General features: G+C 36.8%; 1 protein-coding gene across 1 annotated transcript in view; it reads right to left on the bottom strand.

Moving 5' to 3' along the window:
• LCMT1 (leucine carboxyl methyltransferase 1) overlaps positions 1 to 25,936 on the bottom strand; it is an 82,617-nt gene that overhangs the window by 43,941 nt on the left and 12,740 nt on the right. Inside the window, 1 exon segment of the mRNA XM_043979647.1 lies at positions 21,074 to 21,135. Within this exon segment, the coding sequence (XP_043835582.1) occupies positions 21,074 to 21,135 (62 nt within the window).

The following is a 25,936-nucleotide window of genomic DNA, read 5'->3' as shown; positions in this document are numbered from 1 at the left end:
ATATACATTTCAATTGTGACATGTGTATACAAAATTCTAGTAAGCTGCTTATAGAAAGGAACCTAGTCTTATTTATCATTTGTATTTTACCCACAAACTAGTATCTTACCTTTGTGTCTCACCCTGCAGAAAGTAACTAAATGTTTGATAAATAAACAAATAAATAATCTAAAGGAACATAAACTCTTAAAACTATGAAAATACATTTCATTGATTTGTTCTTAATAGTTGTTTAAAATTGGCCACTCATAAGCACAAAGAAACAAATAAAAAGATGAAAAAAATACTCTAACATATAAATAAAACTATGACAACTATCTCTCTAACTACTAATCCTAAATCCATATACTAGCTTGAGTCTCCCTAGAAATGTATCCATAACAAAATCTACTCTTAACTTTCAGTTCACAGTTCATGGCAAAAATACCAAGTTGTGCATTAGAATCAGCTGATTTTTTCATATTATTGGAATGAGAAGTATGTTTTCAATTCTTCACAGATCAAACATACAAAGGACCAAACCAAAATAGCTCGAAACAAATTTATAGCTCTTACTGTAAAAGTCAATGAAATATTTTTTGCTAAGTATTTCCTTAGGGCTCTCAAAATACTTCCTTTAGGATCAGACATTCGATTAGTAATCAAGACCAGTAAGTATTTGAGTTTCACATATAAGGGACAGGTAGGTGGTACAGTGAATAGAGAACAGGCCTGGAATGAGGAAGACTTGAGTTCAAATCTAGCCTCAGACATTTAATAGTTGTATGACCCTGGGCAAGTCACTTAAGCTCTGTTTGCCTCAGTTTCCTCACCTATAAAGTGCTCAGCACAGTGCCTTGCACATAGTAAGCAGTAAATGAATGTTAGCTATTACTATTATTTTTATTCAAGGTAATATGCTTGGGCTATGGGGGATATTTCAGAAATAGATTATATATGATCCTTACCCTCAAAAGTCTTATTAACAAAACTAGGCATATATACATAAAAGGGTAACTAATGAGAAAAAGACTAGGATGAGTAGGAATTCTGAGAAGAGGGAAATGAACAACCTTTTGGGTATAAGAAACAGCATCATCAGCAAAGGAGAAACATGATGGAAGAGAGTAAAGGGCTTATGTAGGGACAATTAGGCTAGAGCCTCTGAGTGTACTGAAGAACTTAACATATAATAAGACAGGAAGGCAGTGTCAGATTGTGGATTGTGATATATTAGCAATATAAGGACACTGGTGGAAACATGAACAATTGAGTTAAATGGACCCTCCCGATCATTTCTCATCCTGGATAACTCTCAACATCTGCTGAAGCTATCACAAAACCACACACACTGGCTCTACTACAAATTCATGCTAGCCAAACTTCACCAAGCACTCACTATTAAAATACAATTCTTGACCTATTTGTACGAAAATATTTATAGCAGTTCTTTTTGTGGTGGCTAAGAATTGGAAATCAAAGGAATGCCTAAACAAGCTAAGGTATATGATGGTGATGGAATATTACTGTGCTATAAGAAATGACAAGCAGGATAATTTCAGAAAGGCCTGGAAAGACTTGTATGAACTGATGTATAGTGAAGTGTGGAGAACCAAGAGACCGTTGTACACAGACACAGCATTATTGTTTGATGAAGAACTGTGAAAGGCTTAACTATTCTCAACAATATAGGACACACATACATTCAACTATGATACAACAAATTAGACAAGGATGTTAGAAAGCTACAAAACTAAGTGCCATAGGAGATTATAAAAAAGAAGTTCGTTATAAAGGAAAGCTGGGAAAAGAGATCAAGGACTGGAAGTGGCCTTTAGAGGATGAGTAGGAATTCTGAGAAGAGGGAAATGAACAACCTTTTGGGTATAAGAAACAGCATCATCAGCAAAGGAGAAACATGATGGAAGAGAGTAAAGGGCTTATGTAGGGACAATTAGGCTAGAGCCTCTGAGTGTACTGAAGAACTTAACATATAATAAGACAGGAAGGCAGTGTCAGATTGTGGAAAGTCCTGCCACCCACTCAGTCTTCAACTGTTTTTATAATGTAGACTCAGCCACCATGGTAGTGAAACTGGTCTCCACAAGATCAGCGATTCTCAGGAGTCACCAAACTCAATGGCCTTAAAAAAAAAAAAAACCTTCATCCTTCTTGAGCTCCCTGCAGCCTTTCTTTGCCTCTGTTGACCAGCCCCTTCCTTCTAAACATGTAACACTCTTGTGGTTTTCCTATTCTTTTCTGCCTTTTTTGCTGGGCCTAATGATCTTCACGCCCTGTAAATATCAGTATCTCCCCCTCCAAAGCAAATGTTCCTGATAACCTTTTCCTTGGTGATCTCCGTCTCTCACATGGCTTCAATGTAAGTGATAGTTCTTATCGCCAGCTCTAACCTTTCCTGAATTTTCAACTGCCTGCTAAATATCTCCACTTTGATGTCTCTCACTGGACCCTATTAAACTAGGTAATTAAAAATTCTACTCACGTTCCTTTTACATTTACCCTAAGTTCTTTTTTTTTAACTTCTATGGTCCCTCATGGAAGGCATCACCAGATCCCGCCAGTAGGCCAGGCTTGAAAAGCTAGAATCATCTGTGACTCTTAGCTTTCATAAATTCTACAATTCAAGGCAGCTTAAATACCACACACTACATCATAGCATAGTGGAAACAGTGCTGGACTTGGAATCAAGAAAAAACTGGCTTTGGGTCTCTACCACATGTAGTAGAAGTGACATAAATATAGGGAAGTTACTTAACCTGTCTGGGCTTTAATCACCTCATTTGTAAAATGCAGATAACAATATCTATTGGACTTCCCTCATAGGACTGCTGTAAGGATCAAATGAGATAATAAATATAAAATGTCTGATAAGCATTGAGGTCCTAAATACAGCTGCCAGGTGCTATAAAGACTATCTCTGTACTTGGCCTGGCATCCATTGCCCTGCTCTCATTCATACTGTAGCTATCTTCATTCAGACTCTCATCATCCTAGACTGCTCTAATTGCCTCCCAACCAGTCCTCCTGCTCTTGTTCTCTCCCTACCTCTTGTTGCCCAGGCTGTCTTTCTGCAGCAGCACAATGGCCATATCACTCTCCTTAAAAACCTTATACTGTAGGATCCTCGGTTCCTCACTGGCTCCGTAACATGGCATTTCAGGCTCTCTACAATCTGCCTCCAACCAATCTTACATATCACACTAACCCCTTTCACACAGTCTGCATTCCAGTCAAACTCTATTATTCACTGTCCTCCATTCTACTCTTGCCCTCTCCAGCCTTCTTGCCTTTGCTTGTGCTCCCCACTCCTAATGCTCCAATGCTTAAAATGAACTTTTCTCATCTCTGCCTGTTAAAATTACAAGACCATCCTTCAAGACCCAACTCATGCCACCTCCAAAAAGTTCTGACTAATTTCTCCGAATTCAAATGATTTCTTTCACAAATTTCACTTAATACTTGATTTTTTAATCTTATTTTTGACATCTTTTGTTTATATATCACCTGCATTTCTGAATATGTACTCCCACACCCTGACTCAATGAAGATTTAAACAAGAGAGAAAAAAAAGAAAGCCAACAACATATTATGTTTGAAAGTATATGAAATATTCCATACCTATTCCATATCCTCTACTTCTGTTAAGAAGAAAGGTTCAAAATACTTTGTTTTGGGGGTAGCTAGGTGGCTCGGTGAACAGAGCACCGGCCCTAGATTCTGGAGGACCTGAGTTCAAATCTGGATCAGACATTTAACAGTTACTAGCTGTGTGACCCTGGGCAAGTCACTTAACCCCAATTGCCTCACCAAAACCAAAACAAAACAAAAAACAAAAAAACTTTGTTTTGAACACTCCTTTGCATATATCAAATTTTGCCTCACACTTGACTATATATGCCTCTACATGCCTTATTTCTTCCCAATTAGTAAGCTCTCATGTCTTATTTAATTTTTCTATCTCTAAAACCTAGTACAGTAAATATTATCTTGCACAAAGACCACAATTAATGGTTTTGTTTCCCCCACCCCAAATTAAAATGATCAGCTTAAGTAATATAGTAGTAAAACTGCAGGATAGCATTACAGTTTAAAACTAAGAGAGTCTCAAAGGCAATGTTAAGCTTAAAAAATGAAACTCCCACATTGCTATCACTTAACCAGCAGATGTAAGAATAAGCAAGCTTATCTTAATTTAGAGGTGATATGGAAAACTACTAAATCCTGGATGTTTTGGTTTTTTTTTTAATACTGATTTTCAGTCAAAATATAGTGCTAAAAGAATTTGGTTTGGCTTGGATGGAAGAGGGGAAAAAGACATATGGCTGAAAACTATTATCAAATAATTTGTAATCATTAAAAGATGTTGAAGTGCTTTTTAACACGCACAATATTGGTTAACAAAAGAAAAACCAAGGGCTATTCCAATTTAAGTAATTACAAAAGGGCAATGTTAAAATTACAGAATGCACATGTCATGATCTAACTTATGTCTCATATTGCAGGCATAATCTGGCTGTTTAAGCAACTGCTATTTCCCATTTAAGAAGGCCCCACTATTAAATATTAGTAACAAAGTTTTGCATTTCTCTGGATTAAAGGAAATAGCTTTTTAGCAGTTTTACCATACTAAAATAGTTGGGCTAAAACAGAAATACAGTATTTAGAAAAACAGGTCAAACAGTTCCATTGTACACTGTGCTGGTCAAAATACATCAAGGATATTGTGTTTAATTCTGCATGCCACATTTTAAGAGGAACAATGATGTGAGGTGCTATAGATTTTTTTTTTTAAATCACTTGGTGGCCAACCTTTCTTGATGAGGCTTTCTGCAAGTAGTTATACTGGTCCTCAGACAAAAGAGTTCATCACCAGGGTCATTCTCAAAGCAGCTTGGTACAGTGGAATCAGAGGACCTTGGTTCAAATCTCACCTTTAACATTTAATAGTTGCAGGACTCTGGTCAAGCTACTGAACTCCCTTAGTCTTTTTGTTCCATTAAATCAGGGGGTTGTATGACACAACCCCTGGAGTCCTTTCCAACCCTAGATTTAGAATGCTAAGATCCTCTCCAGCTTTATAGGCTTAACCAGGATTGATCTCTATGCTACAGTGATGTATAAAAATTTACTAAAGAAGGCATTTATAAACACATGTATCTTCCACTGTAGTCCTTTTCAGATGCCACATCATGGTGTGATGGTGATGCTGGGCTCTTGGAAGTCTCTGCCAGCAGAACATAAGCTCTGGCCAGATCTTTTCAGAATAGGCCCAGCAACAGACTAGATTCCTATCACTGAAGAACCTAAGATAGGGGAAAGCTCCTACCTACCCAGGTTGGCCAAAGGGTGCTTCATTTTTAAGCCACAGAACTAAAAGACTGACTATCAAGGTGTAGAGGTACCAAATGACATCAATCAAAGGAACCCTTACTAACAAAATTCCAGATCCTTGAGGTGTTATGGTATATGTGTGCACAGACACCTGTGTATATGTGTACACACTAAAATTGTTAAAAATGGAACCCACAAATATTCCACAATCAGATTCCACATTGAACTTGTACTTCATTCTATTAACAGGCCCTAGAAAGTTCTTTCACATCATATAATTTAGAATCCTCTCTATAAGAAACATCCAAGAGCCCAGCATCACCATCTCATCAGAGAGAATTCGGGTCAAAGAATGATTCCTCCTTTTCTTTCCTTCCAGACAGGAGAAAATTAAATATACAAAGGCGCACAACCAGGATGGTGAGGGGTTGTCTATAAATGATATTACATAGGAATCATTGCATCATCTGGTAATGTTTAGCCTGAAATAAAGATTAAGAGAAAACAATGATACTGTTTTCAAATATATGAAATGCTGTCATACAGAAGAAGTATTAGCAGTAGACTTAAACTGTGGTGTTCCAGAGGCTGAAAGCAGGATCAAAGGGTTAGAAGTTATATTAGACATTCAATAAATATTTGCTGAGTGAACAAAAATGATGAATGAAAATTTAAAGAAAGCAAGTTTCAGATCAATATAAGGAAGTCTAGAGTAATAGAAAGAATGCCATTAAAGTACTGTATAACCCTGAGCAAACCACTTACTCTCCTCTGTGACCTTCTTCTGCAAAGTAAAGGGACTACAATGTATTTTCCTTTTGTTTTTAATGGTGCATAAATTAATAGTAATGATAGTTGGTAGTATTTGACTAAAAGAAATAAAGCAGTTGTGTTTTATTCTAAAAAAATGAAGGGGCCAGACAAAACAATCTCCCATGTTTCAATAGAGAAAATTCTAAATTCTATGATATGGAAGAGCTTTCTAGCAACTAGAGTGATCTAGCTATAGAACAGGCCTGATCACTCAAAGTTATTCAAGCAAAGACTAGGAAACTGTCAGAGATGTTGTAGAAAGGACTCCTACACTTCAGTGGGTGGTTAAACTAGATGACATCTAAGATCCATTCCAACTATTATTCTAAAGGTTGCATCAACATCATAATCCAGAGACAGTTCTTAAAATATGTAAGTGCTTGAGCTGAATTTAAAAAAAAGAATCAAGTGAACTCCTCACAAAAATGTCAGACTTTCACATTCCCAAAGGAGCAAAATGTGCTAAAAATTCAATTAAAGTTTCAAAAAAGGCTTTGCAAAGCTGTGCAGATATATCAGCATTGAATCACTAACAAAGACTTAAGCACAGTACTATGAGAAAGATTGCAACTGCATTATTTCAAAAAATAAACACCTAAAAAGTCAACTATGTCATTTTAATGAAGATAAAGCTTTTATCCCAGTTTACTGATCCTTTTTATAAATATGACAAAACAGATGGGATAATAAAGTGCTTGCTTAATATTTATATCAAAAGGAATTTTTTAAATTATTCAAATAATTCGGAGAAGCCTGTGAAAATTCTAAGACTCCCACATCCCTCCTAACAACTCTTCCTTTATCATTAGCGTTCCGGATACTATTTGTTTTTTTGTTTGTTTGTTTGTTTTTATGGTGAGGCAAAAGGGGTTAAGTGACTTGCCCAGGGTCACATAGCTAGTAAGTGTCAAGTGTCTGAGGCTGGATTTGAACTCAGGTATTCCTGACTCTAGGGCCAGTGCTCTATCCTCTGCACCACCTAGCTGCCCCCGGATGCTGTTTTAATAAAAACTGGGAGAGAAGAGAAGCACCAACAAATTTAATACTTTAGCTCTATTAGAAAACAAATTACAACATTAGCTCTATAGATGGTGAAGCAAGAGTTACTAAAGGTCAGTACTGCATTATGTTGCCTGTATAGAAAATTAAAATTCACTAGCCAAAATTAAATAGGAGGAAAACAAACAAAAAAACAACACTTGGCTAGCTATACTATACTTGTATACACAAGACACAACCTGGATTGATCTCTATGCTACAATGATGTATAAAAATTTACTAAAGAAGGCATTTATAAACACATGTCTTCTACTGTAGTCCTTTTCAGATGCCACATCATGGTATGATAGTGACCCTGGGCTCTTGGAAGTCTCTGCCAGCAGAACATAAGCTCTGGCCAGATCTTTTCAGAATAGGCCCAACAACAGACTACTTGTTTTCAGACTTTTTCAATGCACTGATCAATTGTACTGACTTTTTTTTCTTCTCCAAAAAAATACTATTTGTCATATGGAATGGCTCTCCAGGAGAGAAGGGATACATGGGATAGTATGGCGATGTAAGAAACAGAAAATATAAATTAAAAAATATTTTTAAAAATAAATTACATCGGGGGCTGCTAGGTGGCGCAGTGGATAGAGCACTGGCCCTGGATTCAGGAGTACCTGAGTTCAAATCCAGCCTCAGACACTTAACACTTACTAGCTATGTGACCCTGGGCAAGTCACTTAACCCCCATTGCCCTGCCCCCCCCCAAAAAAATTACATCAAGAAAAGGAGGAAGAGAAGGAGGTTTCTGTGGGAGGATTTGAATTCATGTCTTCCAGAAGTCTAACAAGGCCACCACCTAGCTGCTTTGAATCAAACTAACGTCATTTCTTGTTTTGACAGTTATTAGCATGGTTACTTGTGTGATCCAGGGCAACTCACTCTCTCAATTGCTCCAGAGAACTCTCTAAGTCTTTAAGTCATGATAAAAGGACTGACTTGCATTGGTAAAAGGAGTTTCCTATACCAATGAAATCACAGGTCCAAAACCTATCCTTGTCCTTATCACAAAATGGTAAGTAGCACGTTAAGTCATCAAAACGTTGAGCTCTCATGTCAAACTCAAACAGAAACCCCTGATTTAGAAAACCACAAATCAACACACTGTATGTTGTACTATATTTTTATTTGTTTTGTTTAACATTTCTCAATTATATTTTAATCTGGATCTGGCAGCAAAGCTGAGTTTGACAACTCTGGTTAAAAGGATAGAGAACTGGCTTGGGAGTCGGGACACACAATGACTATGTGACAGCTGGGTAAATCACTTAACATTTTAAGACTGTAAATCAGGAAAAAAAAGGTGCCAACCTGAACTGGAAGAACAAATTTCCTTACTAGACATTCCTTAAATTAATGAAATCATAGGTCTAATCCCTAATCCCTATCCCTACCAAACTGTGAGGTCGAGAGAATACTACAAATATGATTTCCCCAGATTTCACTGAAGCACTTAACAAAATCTTTCAGGTAATTCTTGGGACAAGAAAACAAAATATGAGCTCCAGATGACAATAAGGGGGATTTGGAACTGGTTGAATACTTAGACTTTAAAAGTTAGCCATTAATGGTTTAACTAGTATAAGGAATACAGTAGCCTCCCTAACTTGCTTAATGAAGCATCCCTGGGAAAACTCAAAAAATCCTGGGGGAAAGCTGCATCATTCTGTCAGAGCAAGACCATAAGCAATGGCCCAAAACCCCTTTTCTCCTGCTGATGGGGAGTTTGAATATCAACTAGCCTGCAAGTCCTAAGGAAGCTTCCCTTCCCTCACCAGCATAAATCAGCACTAAACCCCAGGTTCAAGGTCTTCCATCTCTTCCCCCAATGCCTGGTATTGCTAAACCTAAATAAGAATTCTATAAAAACCAACCAGACTTTATTGGTTTAGAAAAAGTGCTCCATTCCCTCCAGGGCCCCACCAGGGTAACCAATTCTACCTTAGGGCTTACAAGCCCTGACCAGTTTCCACCATCTTCCCTGACTGCCCTTCATTTTGTCAGTCTCTCCCCCCAATAAAGCTGGCTTGCTTTACTATCTAGGTGTGAATTCCATGTTTCCTTGTGTAAGACTTTGGTATTCTGAATCTTCCTAAGCCTGTGTTAAGTCACCCAGGGATTTGTGTCTGGCTCTGTACTACTGAACACTGTTTCCATGACTTGCATAAAGGAATAAAGGGCATGCTTATCAAATTTACAGATGGCACAAAGAAGAAACATCTAAAAGACCCTGACATAATGTTTTGCATAGTCATACGTGTATAACCCATCTGACTGCTGCCTCAGGGAGGGGGAAGGGGAGGGGAGGGAAGGAAAGAAGGATAAAAATTGGAACCCCAAACTATAAATAACAATGTTTATTATTAAAAATAAAATAAATACATAAATAAAAAATAAAAGACCCTGACAGAGTAGAGCACTGGAATGAACCTCATCAGATGGTATTTAATAGGAATAAATGTAACATCTTAAACTCAAGCTCAAAAAATCAACTTCACAAGCACAAAATGCAGAAGTGTAGCCAAAAAGCAGCTTTCTTGAAAAAAGACCAGGGACTTATGGAAGAACGACTTCCAGCTCAATAATTTGATGTTACATGATAGTCCAAAAAGCTGATGCGATCTAAGGCCTTGAGGTGAAAACACTGATATCCTCTGCTCCAGTCAGACTATATCTGGAGGACCGTTTTCAGTTCAGGGTGCTGCATTTTAGGAAGGAGGAACCAGGAGAGTAAATGGTCTTAAGATCATTTATATAGGGGATCCACTGAAAGAATAGGAGAAAAGAGATCTTGGGAGAAACATGACACTTCTCTTTACATATCTTAAGGGCTGTCACGTGGAAGAAGCATCAGTTTTGTACTGCTTGGTCCCAGAGGGCAAAACCAGAACAAATGGAGCATTAGACCCAACATACAATAAAATGGATTGCCTAGGGGGATGATGGCTCCCTATCACTAGAGGTCATCAAGCAAAGGCTGGATGACCAACTGCCTGGTATGTCACAGAGCAAATCTTGTTCAGGTATGTATTGGACTAGATGGACTATGAGGTCTTCCAAATCTTGTTGGACTGAGATTCAGAAAAGACGAAATTAAAAAGCCTCAAAACTTGCTAAAAGGAAGAAATACATGTTGCACAATTGCTGTGAACTTTGACACTAAGCCTGAAAAGATTCAATTCATTAGTTTTATTATATTATGTAAATACCTACTAACCCTAGAAAATGTGTTTGAGTTGACAAAGATTTACAGAATTTAAGGCAATAGGGGCAGCTAGGTGGCACAGTGGATAGTGCACTGGCCCTGGAGTCAGGAGGACCTGAGTTCAAATCTGACCTCAGACACTTGACAACTTACTAGCTGTGTGATCCTGGCAAGTCACTTAGCCCCAACTGCCTCAATGAAAAAAAAAACAAACACAATTTAGGGCAATAGCTAAAAACACCAAACACCATAAGTGTACTTTCTTGGTGTGGTATCATATAGTTAATGATCTACACTATTTCACAGATAACAAAAATTCCAAGAACTTACTCTTTCAGATATGCTGCTCAGCAGAATGAAATCAAAAATTTTTTTATTTTCCAAATTAACTTGGCCATGGAAAACATTTGTCTCCAAATAAAATTAACACAATTCATAAATTTTTGTTTTGGAAAACTAAATACCCTGGGAAAGGGGGTATTTGGAAAAACATTATAGCAAAATAGGGTATATTAAGCTTGTTTAATGTTTAAAAATACTGCACAAAGCTCATAACTTTATAGTTAATATTTTGAAGGGAATAATAGTTAACCAAGACATCTTCTTAGAGAATCTTTATTCAAATAATACAGAAACCACTACGGCTTCCTGGAACAGTTCTAGAAAAAACACGTAAATTCACAAATTTTATTTCTTCAATAATAGAGTTCATAGAATCAAAGAACCCTTGAATCTTAGAACTGGAAGAAAGCTCACAGGTCAGCCCTTGGCCAAATCATAACGCCAATCTATAATATTTCCAACAAATATCATCCAGCCTCTGGCTGAAGACCTCAAGTAATGGTCCTTTCTCATCCAACAAAGTCATTTCACGTCCAGATAACCTTAATCACTGTTTTATTACACTGAGCAAAATCTGTACTTCAAGTTAGAGGTTGGTAAAAATAAAGCTGGAATGTTAATGTTTAATTGTTTTAAACAACTATTGCCTTTAAACAAATTATTGTTTAATTTTACTGTATAATTGCAAATGGCTCCCAATTCTGCCATTTGGGACCAAGCCCCCCAAAAAGTTAATCAATCTTCCATATGGAAGTTGTTCAAATATTTGAAGACTATTCTCATGACCACCTAAGCCTTTCCTTCCAAGAGGATAAGCCATCTCAGCTCCTTTAATCAATGTTAATTCAACATGCAATAAATGAACTGTGTTATGCATAGAAAACACAAAGACAGAAAGGAAAAACGATCCCTGCCCCCAGAAGATTATATTCTACTGGAGCACAAAAACAAACAAGGAAACAGCTAAGTAAACACAAGATAATTTGAGGAATGAGAAAAATAACAACTGAGGGGTTCAGAAAAGGTTTCCTGCAGGAGGTAACAGGAGCTAGGCCTTGAAGAAAGCTGCTCTAAGAAAGACTGAATTCCAGGCAGAAAAGACAAATGTGAAGAGGGAGTGAAATCAGGTAAAGACAACCCTGGAATGATCAATTAATAGAACAACAAATAGTGGGTTTGGCTGAGGAATAGAATAGTAATATGAGATAAATCTACAAAGGTTGGCTGGAGTCAGATGGAAAGGCTTTACATCCCAAGCTAAGACATTTATGTTTTATCCTAAATGCAATGGGAAGCCATTACAGATTCTTTTTGGGGGGGGGGGGCAGCAATGAGGGTTAAGTGACTTGCCCAAGGTTACACAGCTAGTAAGTGTCAAGTGTCTTGAGGCCGTATTTGAACTCAGGACCTCTTGAATCCAGGACCAGTGCTTTATCCACTATGCCATCTAGCTGCCCCCACCACTACAGATTCTTAATGAAGGGAGTGACAATCCCTAAATGGCACAGTACCATCCCCAATCTTGTTATTATTCTCTCCATGCTCTCTGGTTTGCCAACATCCCTTCTAAAATGTGACATTCAGAACATGAAACTCTAAATACAGCCCACCCAGGACAGAATACAACACTACATAACACAAGCTAAGATGCCATTAGGGTTTTTCATGACCACATCATAAAACCTAACATTTTTTATACTGTCTCCCCCTTCTGTCCTTATAAAATTGTCTTCTTCACACTTATTTCTAGCTAATTGATCTTGTTTCAGTCCACACTATAACCTGTCTATATCTTTGGGGGTTCTAATTCTTTCATTTAGAGCAGGGGTCTGTGGACTTTCAGGGAATCCATGAAATTGGACAGAGGGAAAAATTACAGCTTTATTTTCATTAATTTCTAATTTGACATCTAGTATTTCCTTCAGATACTCAAAAACATGATTCTACAAAAGGGGCCAGAGGCTTCACCAGACTACCAAAGGGGGCCATGACAAAAAAGGTGAAAAACCCCTTTCTAAAACACTGACAATTCATCCCATCTTCATGCCATAAGGCAATGAAAAAAACATGAATTAAGTGCTTACTACATGCAAATCACAGTGTCAGCAAAAAGGATGCAGATTGAAAATTCTTATGTCATACCTGCTGCCTCTAAGAAATCCACCGCAATAGCTCTAGCTGGATATTTTCTCCCCTCTCTCTGTTTCTTACACATACTCATTTTTGATTCAAAAATACTCTAAGCAGATATATTATTTTAGGCCCTTATATAATATACTGTGTCTGAGAAAGTGCTCATCAATTCTGAAACACACTTCTTCGTTTAATAGAGATATGGGCAATTACAAATGTGGAATTACTGTGGTAACTATTTTATTTTCAAGAGGCTTCAATGAGCACAGAGAATATTTAAAGATTAACAATTATGGTTAAAAACAAAAAGTATCAACAAAAACTTTAGCCTGATACATTCTCTAACAAATCTTAGTTTCAATATACATTATACTTAGGATGACCTGAGATGGATTTCTGAAGTGACATATACCATCTACCAAGATAATAACCCCAAAGGTCCAGAAGAACACTAAAGGAGGAAGCAACCACTGGTACCATAAAAGAAGAGAAAAAGTGAAATAGGAAAGAGACTGAAACAGTGACTGCCTAGAATAAACTGCTAAAAAGCATTAAGTTTAAGACACACTAAATAAGTAACCGGAAAATGACCTAATCTGCATAGAATCTGCACACTAAGATCCATATTGTGGTATGTACTCCTTTGTAGAAAAAACAGTTGTAGATGTAACAGCTGACTGTAACGCTGTAGCATAACGGATAAAGTCAGGAAAGGATACCATGAGGAAAAGAGGAAGGAGAGAAGACCACAAATTCCAGGGGTAGGCTATGTGGAAGGAAATACCATAACCTTTGAATATAAGTGATGACAGTTGAAATTTATAATGGAATTCTGCCAGGAACCTGTCCAAACAGACCAAACTCCAAACAGGGCTGCACTAAGCGTACCTGTCACTACATCTGACAACTTGAATACTCAATTAGAACTGCCCAGCTCTGCACAAACTTATTATTTATTACAGTTTTAGTGAAAATTCAAATGATGTATGATTTTTATTACATATGCAATAAAATATTATTCATTAATATTATATAATTAATCACACTCACATGAGAAAAAGCAGTGTCACTAAAGTGTACCATTATGGTTGTAAAAATATATCCATTAGAGAAAAGTGACATTATTTTAAGGATATAACGGTATTTGTTAAAATGGACTTCTACTTGTAGACAACTAAAAATAAGATGAAAGGTAGATGTGAATTTTAGAACCCTTTAGAATGCAAGTTACGGTTGAAAGCATTTCAGTGGTAAATATTTTCTTCAAAGGAGCTTATAAAGATTGTATATATACAACCTATATCAGATTGCTTGCTGTCTTGGGGAGGGCAGAGGGAAGAGAGGGAGAATTAGGAACTTAAAATCTTACAAAAATGAATGCTAAAAGCCATCTTTACATGTAATTTGGAAAAAATAAAATACTATTAAGTGGGAATTTTTTTTAAAGGAGCTTATGTAAGGAGAGAAGAGAGCACTAAATTGTGGTATAATAGAATAGGAACAGGACAGGATGTCAGGAAGTGGGCTCTACTGTCACTTATTGCTTGCTAATTAATTAATTGATTGATTGATTTTCTTTGTTTAATGTTAAATATTTATCTATTACTTTAAGGTTTGTAAAGTGACTATGTGTGTGCATGCATATATATGAAATAATCCTCACAATCACCCCCATACATATTATCTCTATTTTACAGATGAAGAAGCTGAGGCAGAGAACAGTTCAATGACTTGACTAGGGTTACATAGCTACTAAGTGTATGAGAGGTTTCAAACCCAAATCTTCGCCACTACAATTCCAGCATTCTCTGCACTGTGCTACCTAGTGGACTAATAAGTTGTATCACCTTGAGCATTACTTTTCCCTTTCTCTCTGGACTTCCATTTTCCCACCTGCACTATTAAGGGCCTGGCCCAGATCATCCATCTCTATATTCCATGCTTGCTCCAAGTTTCTCAAGTTCTAAAGTTCCTCTCGAGTGTAACATTCTGAAGTTCTCTGAGCTTGGGAAGTGGGGAGGGGGATACTTAGTAAGAGTAGTGACAAATTACATAACCGAAATCAAGAGAGAGGTGATTAAAAGAAGAAGTAACTTTTTGTCCTTAGCTGCCTATTATAGGCCTTAGTATTTTTTTTACCACATCCAACACCCAGGCAGCCAGAGCCCTGGCTGGGCCACTGGCTCTAAAAGCTGAGGGCAGAGAGAATGTAACAGAGAAAGAAGCAGTCAATGATAGAGCATGAGGAGTTTTCGACCTTGTAAAACATTAGGATGACTGGTGAGATTATTTTTAGAAAAAATAAAATGTATACTCAGATAGTCAAAAGCTGAGGTAATTAAAATATTCCAAGTCCAACTCCCTCATTTCACATGCAGATTCTTATAATGTACTTGACCCTTCCAAGTAGTTGCAAATAAAGCAAAATATTACAACATGAATCCAATTTTAAAAGAAAAAAAGGCAATTATAAAAACAAAAGTATCTTGTTTTTTAAGATACTTCATTTTATTACTGGAAAGACCAAGAACTGCCAACCATCTAAGCTTAGGGTTATTTTAAGAAATTTTCCTTAGCAACCTAAAGAGCCCTTAGTTTTATGCTTCTAACCAGGAAAATATTTAAATTACCTGAGAATATGCAAATTTGTCTTCATCTTTTCCTTCTAAACAAGCCAAGAGAACACATTAGCATTCAAGCCTAATGAAAACTCTAAACATTTTCCTAATGAGTACATCAGTGCTTTTATATGTTTGTGGCAGAATGTGAATTTTTAAAGGGCTAACTTTCCAACATTTTTTTTTTCATTTTAATGTTATTTTACCTACATAAAAGGATTTTATTATTTATATATTTCTTATGTCATTTATAAGAGAGAGAAAGTATGGTGAATGCAGCAGAAAGAAGGCTGGATTAAGAAAATAAAGACAAGTCACTGAGCCTCTCTGGTCTTCCAGTTCCTTATCTGTAAAATGGGTGGGTTGGGCTGAGTGGCCTCTGAGCTCTTCCTTCTAACTGTAAATCCAATGATACTGTAAAATGTTAACACAGAACACTTCCAGTGAAATCCTCCTCATGCTGTAGAGGTGACCCTGGATTTTCACAAGTTATGCCATTATACCAAAGCACCAGTGCTAGCAGCTTGTACACCGTGCTGGAAAGGCCTCCAGTTTGGGCCCACCCCAACAGCTCTCTGTCACTGAAGAAGACACGTAGGCAGCAAAGCAGTGTGTGTACCGTTGTGGTGCCTTAGTGTCTAACTCACTGTGATCCTTTTTGGGATTTTCTTGACAAAGATACTGGAATGGTTTGTCATTTCCTTCTCCAGATCATTTTACACATGAAGAAACTGAGAAAAACAGGGTTAAGTGACTTGCCCAGGATCACACAGCTAGTAAGAGTCTAAGGGCTGGATTTGAACTCAGGTATTCCCAACTCCAGGCTCAGAGCTGTATCCACTGTACCACCTAATTGCCTGAAAGCTGTGCCCACGAGGGGATAAACTTTTTTGTCCAGAGCAATTCATGTACACTGACACAGAGAGGAATTCTGATCTTAAGTGGCAGGAGTATCTATACAGATTAAATCATAGATCTTTTGAAGTATTAAATTCAAGAAAGCAATTATGGTTTAGACAGATGCTGAAGAAATAACCATTTCTAAAACTCTCTCTCCTGTTTCAACATCCCAACACTGTTTTAGTGTGAAGCATACAATAATTATGAAATCCTAATAGATCCCTATGGAGAATGGCCAAACAAATCATGGTATATAGAAGCAATGGAATACTATTTATCTTGCTGTAAGAAATGATCAAAACCTGAGAACATTTGTATGAACTGATACAGAGTAAAAGTGAGCAAAACCAGGAGAAAAACTTATACAATAATAATTGTAAAAGTGGACAATTTTAAAAGATTTAAGTAATCTAATCAATGTAATCATGATTCCAGAGGACTAATGATGAACTAAACTACCCACTATCAGAGAGAAAGGTGATTGGCTCAAAGTACATTTTGAAAGTTGACTGATTCAAAGTATACATTTTGGGGCATGGGGGAATTTGTTTTGCTTGACTATGTATGTATATATGTGTGTGTGTGTGTGTGTGTGTGTGTGTGTGTGTGTGTGTGTGTGTGTGTATGCATATATGTGTCTTGTTTTTTCTTTTAAATGGAGGGAAAGTATAAGAGAAATAGTAAAATGCTTGTTAACTGAAAAATAAAATAAAAGGAAAACTCTAATATTTCACTAGATTTCTAAGTATTGAATAACTCAGATGCCAAAGAGTGGTAGAGTGGAAAAGAGTACCACACTGGTTAGACCAGGGTTCAACTCCTGACCCTGACACTTAACTAATGTGTGACCTTGAGCCGAAAATGAAATTCTATGGGCCTCAGGTTTCTCATTTTTAAAATGAGGGAGGGGTGGATTAATTGTTCTCCAAGGATCCTTCCAACTCTAAGACCATGACAGTCATGGACTACCTGAGAGAAAAGACATATTCAAATTAACATTTCTATAAAATGTAAAGATACTAGAGCATATTTAATGCAAAATAGTAACAATTATAGACTTGGCATAAATCCTACATAGAGTAAAACTTAAAGATACTCTGTATGATTTGTTCACTTCAAATATGTATCTTTCACTAAGAATCTAAAAAAACCATAGTGATGCTTATTCAACAAACCTAATAAACAAAGAAACCCAAAAAGGTTCACTACAAAAGCCTCAAGAGGAAAGAATCTTGCTGACACAAATTCAACTTGTCTATAGAAATGGGAGGGGGGGTGTTGGGGAGGAAGGTTTGAACTTGGTTCCTGATAAGGGAAAAGCAGAAAACAAAAATACTACTGGATTAGTGTATAATTCTTTAATTATTTTCCCACACATAATAAATATAAATGTGGTGATGTTAGATACTGTACATAAGAAAGGATGACAGTCAAAATGGCAAAAATAGCAAGAAACATGATAAAATGCAATGCAAATAGGGTTAAAGGGGAAAAGACATTCCAATATATCCTAAACCAACAAATTAAAAGAGCTAGCGTTTAACAGCTAATATTTAAACTGTGCTTTGAGGTTTGCAAAATGCTTTCCAAATGCTATCTGATTTTTCTCCTCACCAAAATCCAGAGAGAGGGAGAGGGTGCTAGAGATTATTTTTGTTCCTATTTTACAGATAAGGAAATTGGGGCTAAGCAAAGATAAGTGACGACTATGCTCACACAGCTAGTAAGTTATCTAAGGGAGGATTTGAACACAAGTTTTGCTGATTCCCAAGTATAGCATTCTATCCACTAAGCCACCTACCTGCCTCAAAAACATTATGGAAGAACAGTAAGTCACTGAAGTGATCATGACTTTATACCCAGCAATTCCATAAAAAAAGACACAAAATACCTATTTTTATAAAAATATTCTTAACTGTTCTATTTGCAATTTTTAAAAAAATGAAAACAACCTATATGACCAACAATTAAAGAATGGCTTAATTTTGATATAATGTAATAGATTATAGTGCTATAAAAAATACAAAGCAGGGGCAGCTAGGTGGCGCAGTAGATAGAGCACCAGCCCTGGATTCAGGAGGACCTGAGTTCAAATCCGACCTCAGACACTTAACACTTACTAGCTGTGTGACCCTAGGCAAGTCACTTAACCCCAACTGCCTCACCCAAAAAAAATACAAAGCAACTAAGAAAATATTTAAAGACACAAATGCAAAGCAAGAATGATCGACCCAGAACTATAAATATGACTACTAGTATATTTTAAAAGGAATGAACACAAATCAAAGAAAGAGGAATTTTCAAGAGACTTGGAAAAGGACATAAAGCAAAAGCACTTTGGGCATGTTTCATTAATTTTGTTCTATTTTTGTCAAAGGCCAAAAGTTTTACATAATATTTCATTATTCATTTCATATGCTTTTTGTTTGTGAGTATTCAGTTTAAACAAAACAAATTTTTTAAGTAATGGAAAAAGTTTGGGGAAACCAGATATAAATAGTAATTCTTTTATACAAAGATCTGTTTGAGATTCAGGATTATCTGTGCCACAAGAACATAGTAAGTGCTACCTCTAGAAGTCCATGTGGGAATGCAATCACTGAGAAGACTGGGGACTGAAGTGCTCTAAGGGCACTTTTATCTAAATCGTTACTTATGGAGAAAAACACTGATTGATGTTTGTTGGATATCTGCTTATTAAGTCTTACTATTATATAAAGCCAGTCTAAATGACTATTTCACGTCAGCAAAGAAGACTCAGCCTGTTGAACCTCTAGACAGCTACAAAATCACAACATTGGAAGACTGGATGAAGGTTAAATATAATTTAGTTATTCAGAAGTACAAAGATACAAGACTAAAAGACATTACAACCACTGTGGTAACATGTTTTAACACGAGAGACAAAGGTGAAGACAAATGTCAATCACTTGCAGTTTTACAGTAACCAAAGGTGTCTCTCACTCATATTTAAAGCAAAGCCTTCTAAAAACTGTAAAAATTGGACCATTCAGAGCTTTAAAATGTACCAATGTATTAAACCAAAATAATTACTTAATGAGCATCAACTATACATAGAGCACTGTGGTATCCATTTACACGGACTCTAAGGATTGTCTAAAAATTTCAACTTTATCTTCTCCACCTTCAATCCTGGAAATCCTAAAATACAATGAAGAATACTTTGGCCATCCTCATATTTCTTATTGTAACGCTTCATTTTATTTATATGGATGTAAGGGAGAGAAAGGTGCTGGGGGAGGGTTCAGGACCAGATCTCTGGTCTTAGGCAGTCAATAAACACTGATGAAGCACCTACTACAGGGGGGCCAAAAGTCACAAAGGGGTTTCACTATTTAATAACTTCTTTTTTGTTGTTTTAAATTTAGAAAACCACAGCATCATATAGAATATATACAGGAAGCAAATATACATCATGTATGAAAAATCCAATCTTGTAAATGGTGAAAAATAAAGAAAAAATAATTTTCCAAAAAAGTTATTAAAATATCATGACTTTTGGCCCACCCTGTGCATGACAGTGCTGTGCTAATGCTACATAAGGAACTCTCAGATGAAGGAAACACCTTATACCAATGCACACTGGAACGATTCGCTCAACTGATAGTTTTCAGAGATTTGCCTACAACATGGAGAGGTTAACATGGCCTGGCCAGGGCCACACCAGCCGGTAGGGGTGTAGAGACAGAAGGTGAACTCAGGTCTTCCTAGCTTTGTGATACGCTCTCTAAGAGAGAGAAAGACAGAAAGACAAATGCATGGACAGACAAATAGAAAAACACAGAGAGATAGAGACCTTTGTAGATATAGATATTGATATACACACACAATCAGCTTCAAGCCAAGGTCAGTTCATTCAGACACACATGTATACAGACATACATACACATGTACATATGTACATATATATGTGTGTGTGTTGTGTGTGTGTGTGCATACATATACATGCACATCTAATGCACACACACATATCACATTACTTTTGGGGTATTAAGTGGGAACAGCAAAGACTGAAACAGTTTAATAGTATGTTTATATGACTTTAACTAACTAAAGTTTCCTACAAAAAAGGGGAAAAAATGACGGATTTTTTTAGAGGAAGAAGGAACCTCAGAGATTATCTAGTCCGGTCCCCTCATTTAATACAAAACTGAAACCTAAAAAAGTTAAATGACTTTTCCAAGGACACACAGATAACAAGTGGCAAGTCAACATCCTCCAATTTCAAATCCTGTCCATGTTTTGCTCTATACTATACTAGCAACAAAGTGCTTACACTAAGATATAAACTAATAATGTCATTTTTCTATTACCTTGATTTAAAATCTCTGATTTAAATATATAAGGAAGGTCTATAAAAAAGCAAATTTTTTTTCAGGAGGAGCAAGGCACATAAAGGACTGTTTCAATATCAGATTACATGCCCCCTAAAATTGTCAACAGAATATTAATAACCCAACATAATAACCCATATTTGTGTACAAAGAGTATTCATGGAAAGATCTTTTGTGAACTGAGAAGCACAAGGAAGGCTGGGTAGGTGGAAGTATACTATGCTTGCCAAAATAAAAAAAGTATACCAAAATAAAACATTCATCCAAACACAGTAAACCTCAAAAAATAAAAATGAATTTTACAGGTACTTTAATGTGTTTTTACTTGCCTAGTATAAAAGATTCTTCTGAATGTAATTCCTGGATTGGTTTTGATAGAGAAGATTTGGCTCTGTGGAAAAAAAAAAAAAAAAGAAGGGAAAAATAAATAGCTTATTTACAGAGAAAAGCTAAAGACTGAAGAATAAAAACTTGCCCTCTACTGGAAGCAAGGAAAACTTCACTGTATTAAAAAGCAGGGATTACTCCAAAGGGCTCTCTAGGTTCCTGGAGTTCTTAGCAAGCGCAGAAAAGGGTCCCTACTTGAGTTAACTCAGATTTATTAACACTGGAATAATGAATCACACCCTGATTACCATGCTTAAAGAAGTCCTTGATTACTGTGGCAAGAGTTTTCTAATTGTACCTTTGTTTTTTGGGTCACTTTTAGCTTTTATGTATCTAAAGAAAACTGCATCTTTAAAATATGTCAATTCTCCAGGATTTCTTTAACCATTCTGCTTTCTCTCTGTATAAAATGTGGAGATTTCCTGAACTGGTCTGAAAATAGGCTGTACTGTTCCCATCCCCTAACATAACCTTTCCAAAGAAAAACCTTTACACACACACACACAGTTTAATCAACAGAGGAACATTCAATCCCCACTGGCCTTTTTCTCTCCAACTAAATTCAAATCTGTGAATGTGGCCATGCTGCCTGCTTCCATGCTTCTCCCCAGAACTCTGCACAGTTCCACATCTCTGCTGATTTCTCACAACACATAAATCAGTAATCTGACATAATTGTGGGAGTTTTTTTAACATTCATCTATGTATTTTTTGTCCTCTCAAAAGATCATATTTTAGGGATACTATCAACACTATCCTTCCCTCTAGTTTATTCAACTTAGCTATCAGACTAATTTCATTTTGTATTCTATAAGAAGTACTTTAACCTGTGTTGACAGTGACTGATAGATCCCGATAGCAAATTAAAGATTTCCATGGAGGGTAAACAAAATACCACAAAGTATCCGAGTTCGATAATGGATACCAAGAAATGGTAAAACAGGGACATATCTAGCACATTTTAAAAAGATTCCCGGGGCAGCTAGGTGGCACAATGGATAAAGCACCGGCCTTGGATTCAGGAGGACCTGAGTTCAAATCCGGCCTCAGACACTTGATACTTACTAGCTGTGTGACCCTTGGCAAGTCACTTAACCCCAACTGCCTCACCAAAAAAAAAAAAAAAAAAGATTCCCATCCCAAATGGTTTAAAAAACAAACTTTGGCAATTTAGCTCTAAATAAAAGTGATTTGTGGGACAGCTGCAGTAGTTCAAATATGATCCTGGGCAAGTCATTTAATCCCTATTTACCTCAGTTCCTCATCTGTAAAATGAGAACACACTGGAGAAGAAGATGGGAAAACAAATCAGTATCTTTGCCAAGAAAACCCTATGGACAAAGTCCACGGGCGTCATGTAGAGTCAGACACAACTGAATGATTGAGCAAAAGAAATTTAGAATTCTAAATTCTAAATAGCTCATTCCCACAGTTAATGGTTCCAACTTCCTTATCATCTGAGCAGAGGACTCCACTTCTATTTTATCAATAGAGGCCATATGTAGTAATCTTCCTTCATACTCTTACTTGACATAGCAAAATCCTCCGACTTCCCTATTCTCACCTCTTTTTCTCCAGTCCCTGAAGAATAAAAGAGCTGTTATAGAACTTTAAATTTTGCAAAGCCCTTTAAATACATCACTAGATCCTTTCAACTTTTTGAGATAAGTACTTACCACTAGTATTATTGTACATATAAGGCACCTGAGGTTCAATGAGGCATTCAATACCCAATTTCTCTAATGCTATACATTTGTATGAACCATCTTCTAGTCAGACATTTGTACAAGACATCCTGTCCCTGGGAGCCATTTCTTTCTCCCCTATATCTCTTGAAATCCTTGTCTTTCCTCTTGTTAATGCTCTTGCCCCAATTTTCCTTCCTTCCATTGTACTTATTTGTTTTCAGTGTAGATCCTCCAGTAGAATCAGTTATTTATTAATGGCAAGGTCTATTTTGTTTGTGTCTTTACTGCTCCGTGCCTAACACAAATATCTTAAACACTGACTGAAGTGAACTAAGTGACTCACCCACTGTCATCCAAAGGTGTTATCTGAATCTGGTCTCCCCCTGACTCCAAGAAAAATATTCTATCCAATTTTCCACACTGCCTCTCTTTGCCAAGATCAGTTCTACTACTTGTGCCCTTGATCCAATCCTTTCCCATCTCCATCTCTTGAGAGACAGTATGGTATAGTGAATAAAAAATTGAGCCTGGAGTCAAGAAGACCTGGGTTCAAATCCTACCTCTGACACTTACAAGCTGTATGACCATGGACAAGTCATTTAACCTCTGTGAGCATCAGTTTCCTCATCTGTAAAATGAAAGGGTTGAATCAGATAGTCTTCAAAGGTCCCTTCAAGCTTGAGATTCCCTTTTATCATTCCTGGGAACCTCCTTGCCCTTTGAGCATTCTCTTTCTCATTTCCAATGAGAAATTAACTCCTGGATCCCTCCATGTTGCTCATAGGCATCCCAAGTTGACCTTGCCCTTAAACCATGAAGTTACTGTCTTATATTTTTTCTTCTTTTTACAATCAAATTTACTGAGAAGCTGTTTTTATTTGCCAGTTATGTTTCAGTAAATCAACCAACAAGTGTTAATTAAGAACCAAACTGTGCCAGAAACTAGAGAAACAAAGTCAAAAATGAAACACAGCCCCATCCTCAGTAAGTTTACATTCTACACTAGTAATTCCTCACTGATCACTTAATTCTCACCTCTTTGAAATCTAGTTTCCAATGTTATGGCTGAAACTCCACCTCGTAATTGTTAAATCAAACTATTGACCCTCTCCCTATTCCTACTTCCCTTAGAAATCCCATTCCTCTTCAGCTTCTATGATTCTGTTCCTTTTGGGCTTTTTTTTTTTTTGGTGGGCCAATGAGGGTTAAGTGACTTGCCCAGGGTCACAGAGCTAGTACATGTCAAATATCTGAGGCTGGATTTGAATTCAGGTCCTCCTGAATCTAGGGCTGGTACTTTATCCACTGTGCCACCTAGCTACTCCCCTTTCAGGCTTTCTTACTTGTATTACCAATTCTTCTCAGTCTCCTTTGCTGAATAATCACCTGTCTCCCAATTCCTAGACATAAGGATCTCCTCCTCATCAAGGGTTAGCAATGAACTCTATTCTCTACATTCTATCCCTTAGTGCTCTTTTTAGTTCTCATGCATTCGATTATCATATATCTACCCCATTTCCAAATTTCCCTATTTTTGTTGAGGGTCCCCCCATTTTTCTAGGCAACAAGTTTTATAAAACTGAAGACAACTCTGATTATCTTTTCTCCAACATCCTCAATTTGGCCCTCCATATTCAATCAGTTGTCAAATATTATTGATTCTAACTCCACAATATCTCTGGTATTCATTACCTTACCCCCAGTTTATTTCTGGATAGCTCTGATCATTAGCGAACCTTTCCTTATAATGAGAACAATTTTGCCTCTGCCACATCCCCATTAATCCAAGGCCTGTCCTCTGGAGATAAGCAGAGTTAAGTCCTCCAAATGCTTGAAGAAAATTATCTCCTTTCCAGGCTAAACATTCCCAATTTCATCACTAGATTCTCTTATGGCAAGATCTCCAGGTCCTTCAACATTTAGGTCATCCTCTACCTTATGAATGTCCTACCTAAAATGTAGCACACAGAAAAGAAATACTCTAAACAATGCATGTCTTGGGCAATGTACAATGGAATTCTTCCTTACTCTGGACATTATCAGCCCTAATATATCATGCTGATATTACATTAGCTTTTTGATTGTCATATCACACTAATGATTTATATTGAGCTTAAAATCCATTAAACCTCCAAATCTTTTCCATGAACTGTCATCTCACAAACACTTTCCCTATCCTATTATTTTTATTTAAATAAATCTGAAAAAAAGTAGCTAACAGGGGCAGCTAGGTGGCACAGTAGATAAAGCACTGGCCCAGGATTCAGGAGGACCTACTTCAAATCCAGCCTCAGACTCTTGACACTTACTAGCTGTGTGACCCTGGGGCAAGTCACTTAACCCCCATATCCCCACCAAAAAAAAAAATTAGGCTAACAACTTTGCACAAATAAATTTGTCTAATTCCAATAATCATGCTGAAACAAAGATGACAAATCCAATCCCCCAAAATCTCTTCTTGCTTGAAGGTCTCATAAGTAAACGCCCCATAATCCTACTTCAATCTTCATTTGTTCCCTTAATTTTACTGTCTTCCCTACAACTCACAGGAATAAAACTCCTACTACCTTGCATTTACAATGAAACTTAATTTTGAAATCATTTTCATTTTTATTTTATCTTTACAACATACTTTTTTGTTTTGTTTTGTTTTGTTTTCTGTGGGGCAAAGGAGGGTTAAGTGACTTGCCCAGGGGCCACACAGTCTATTTACAACATACTTTTAAGATGTTCTAATTTTTCTCCGATAAGAAAACTAGGGAACAGCCAAGGTAAGACTAGCTCCCAATGTTCTATTTGTCTCCACTACACTTTACATAGTGATATAGCAGTATGAGGCAGCTAGATGGCCCACTTGATAAAATGCTGGACCTAGAGTCAGGAAAACCTAAATTCAAATCCAGCTTCAGACACTAGCTGTGTTACCCAGGCACTACCTAGTGACCTAGGCAAGTTATCTAACCTCTCTCTGTCTTCAGTTTTTTCATCTGTAAAATGGAAGATACTAAATAGCACCTACCTCATAGGGTTGCTCTGAGAATCAAACAGAACTTATAAAGCACCTTGCAAAAGATAAAGCACTACATAAATGTTGATTACGTTATTACTACTGTTGTT

The sequence above is a fragment of the Dromiciops gliroides genome, chromosome 1, assembly GCF_019393635.1.
Source record: "Dromiciops gliroides isolate mDroGli1 chromosome 1, mDroGli1.pri, whole genome shotgun sequence".
Taxonomy (NCBI): domain Eukaryota; kingdom Metazoa; phylum Chordata; class Mammalia; order Microbiotheria; family Microbiotheriidae; genus Dromiciops; species Dromiciops gliroides.
This window is presented reverse-complemented; position numbering and strand designations above follow the sequence as displayed.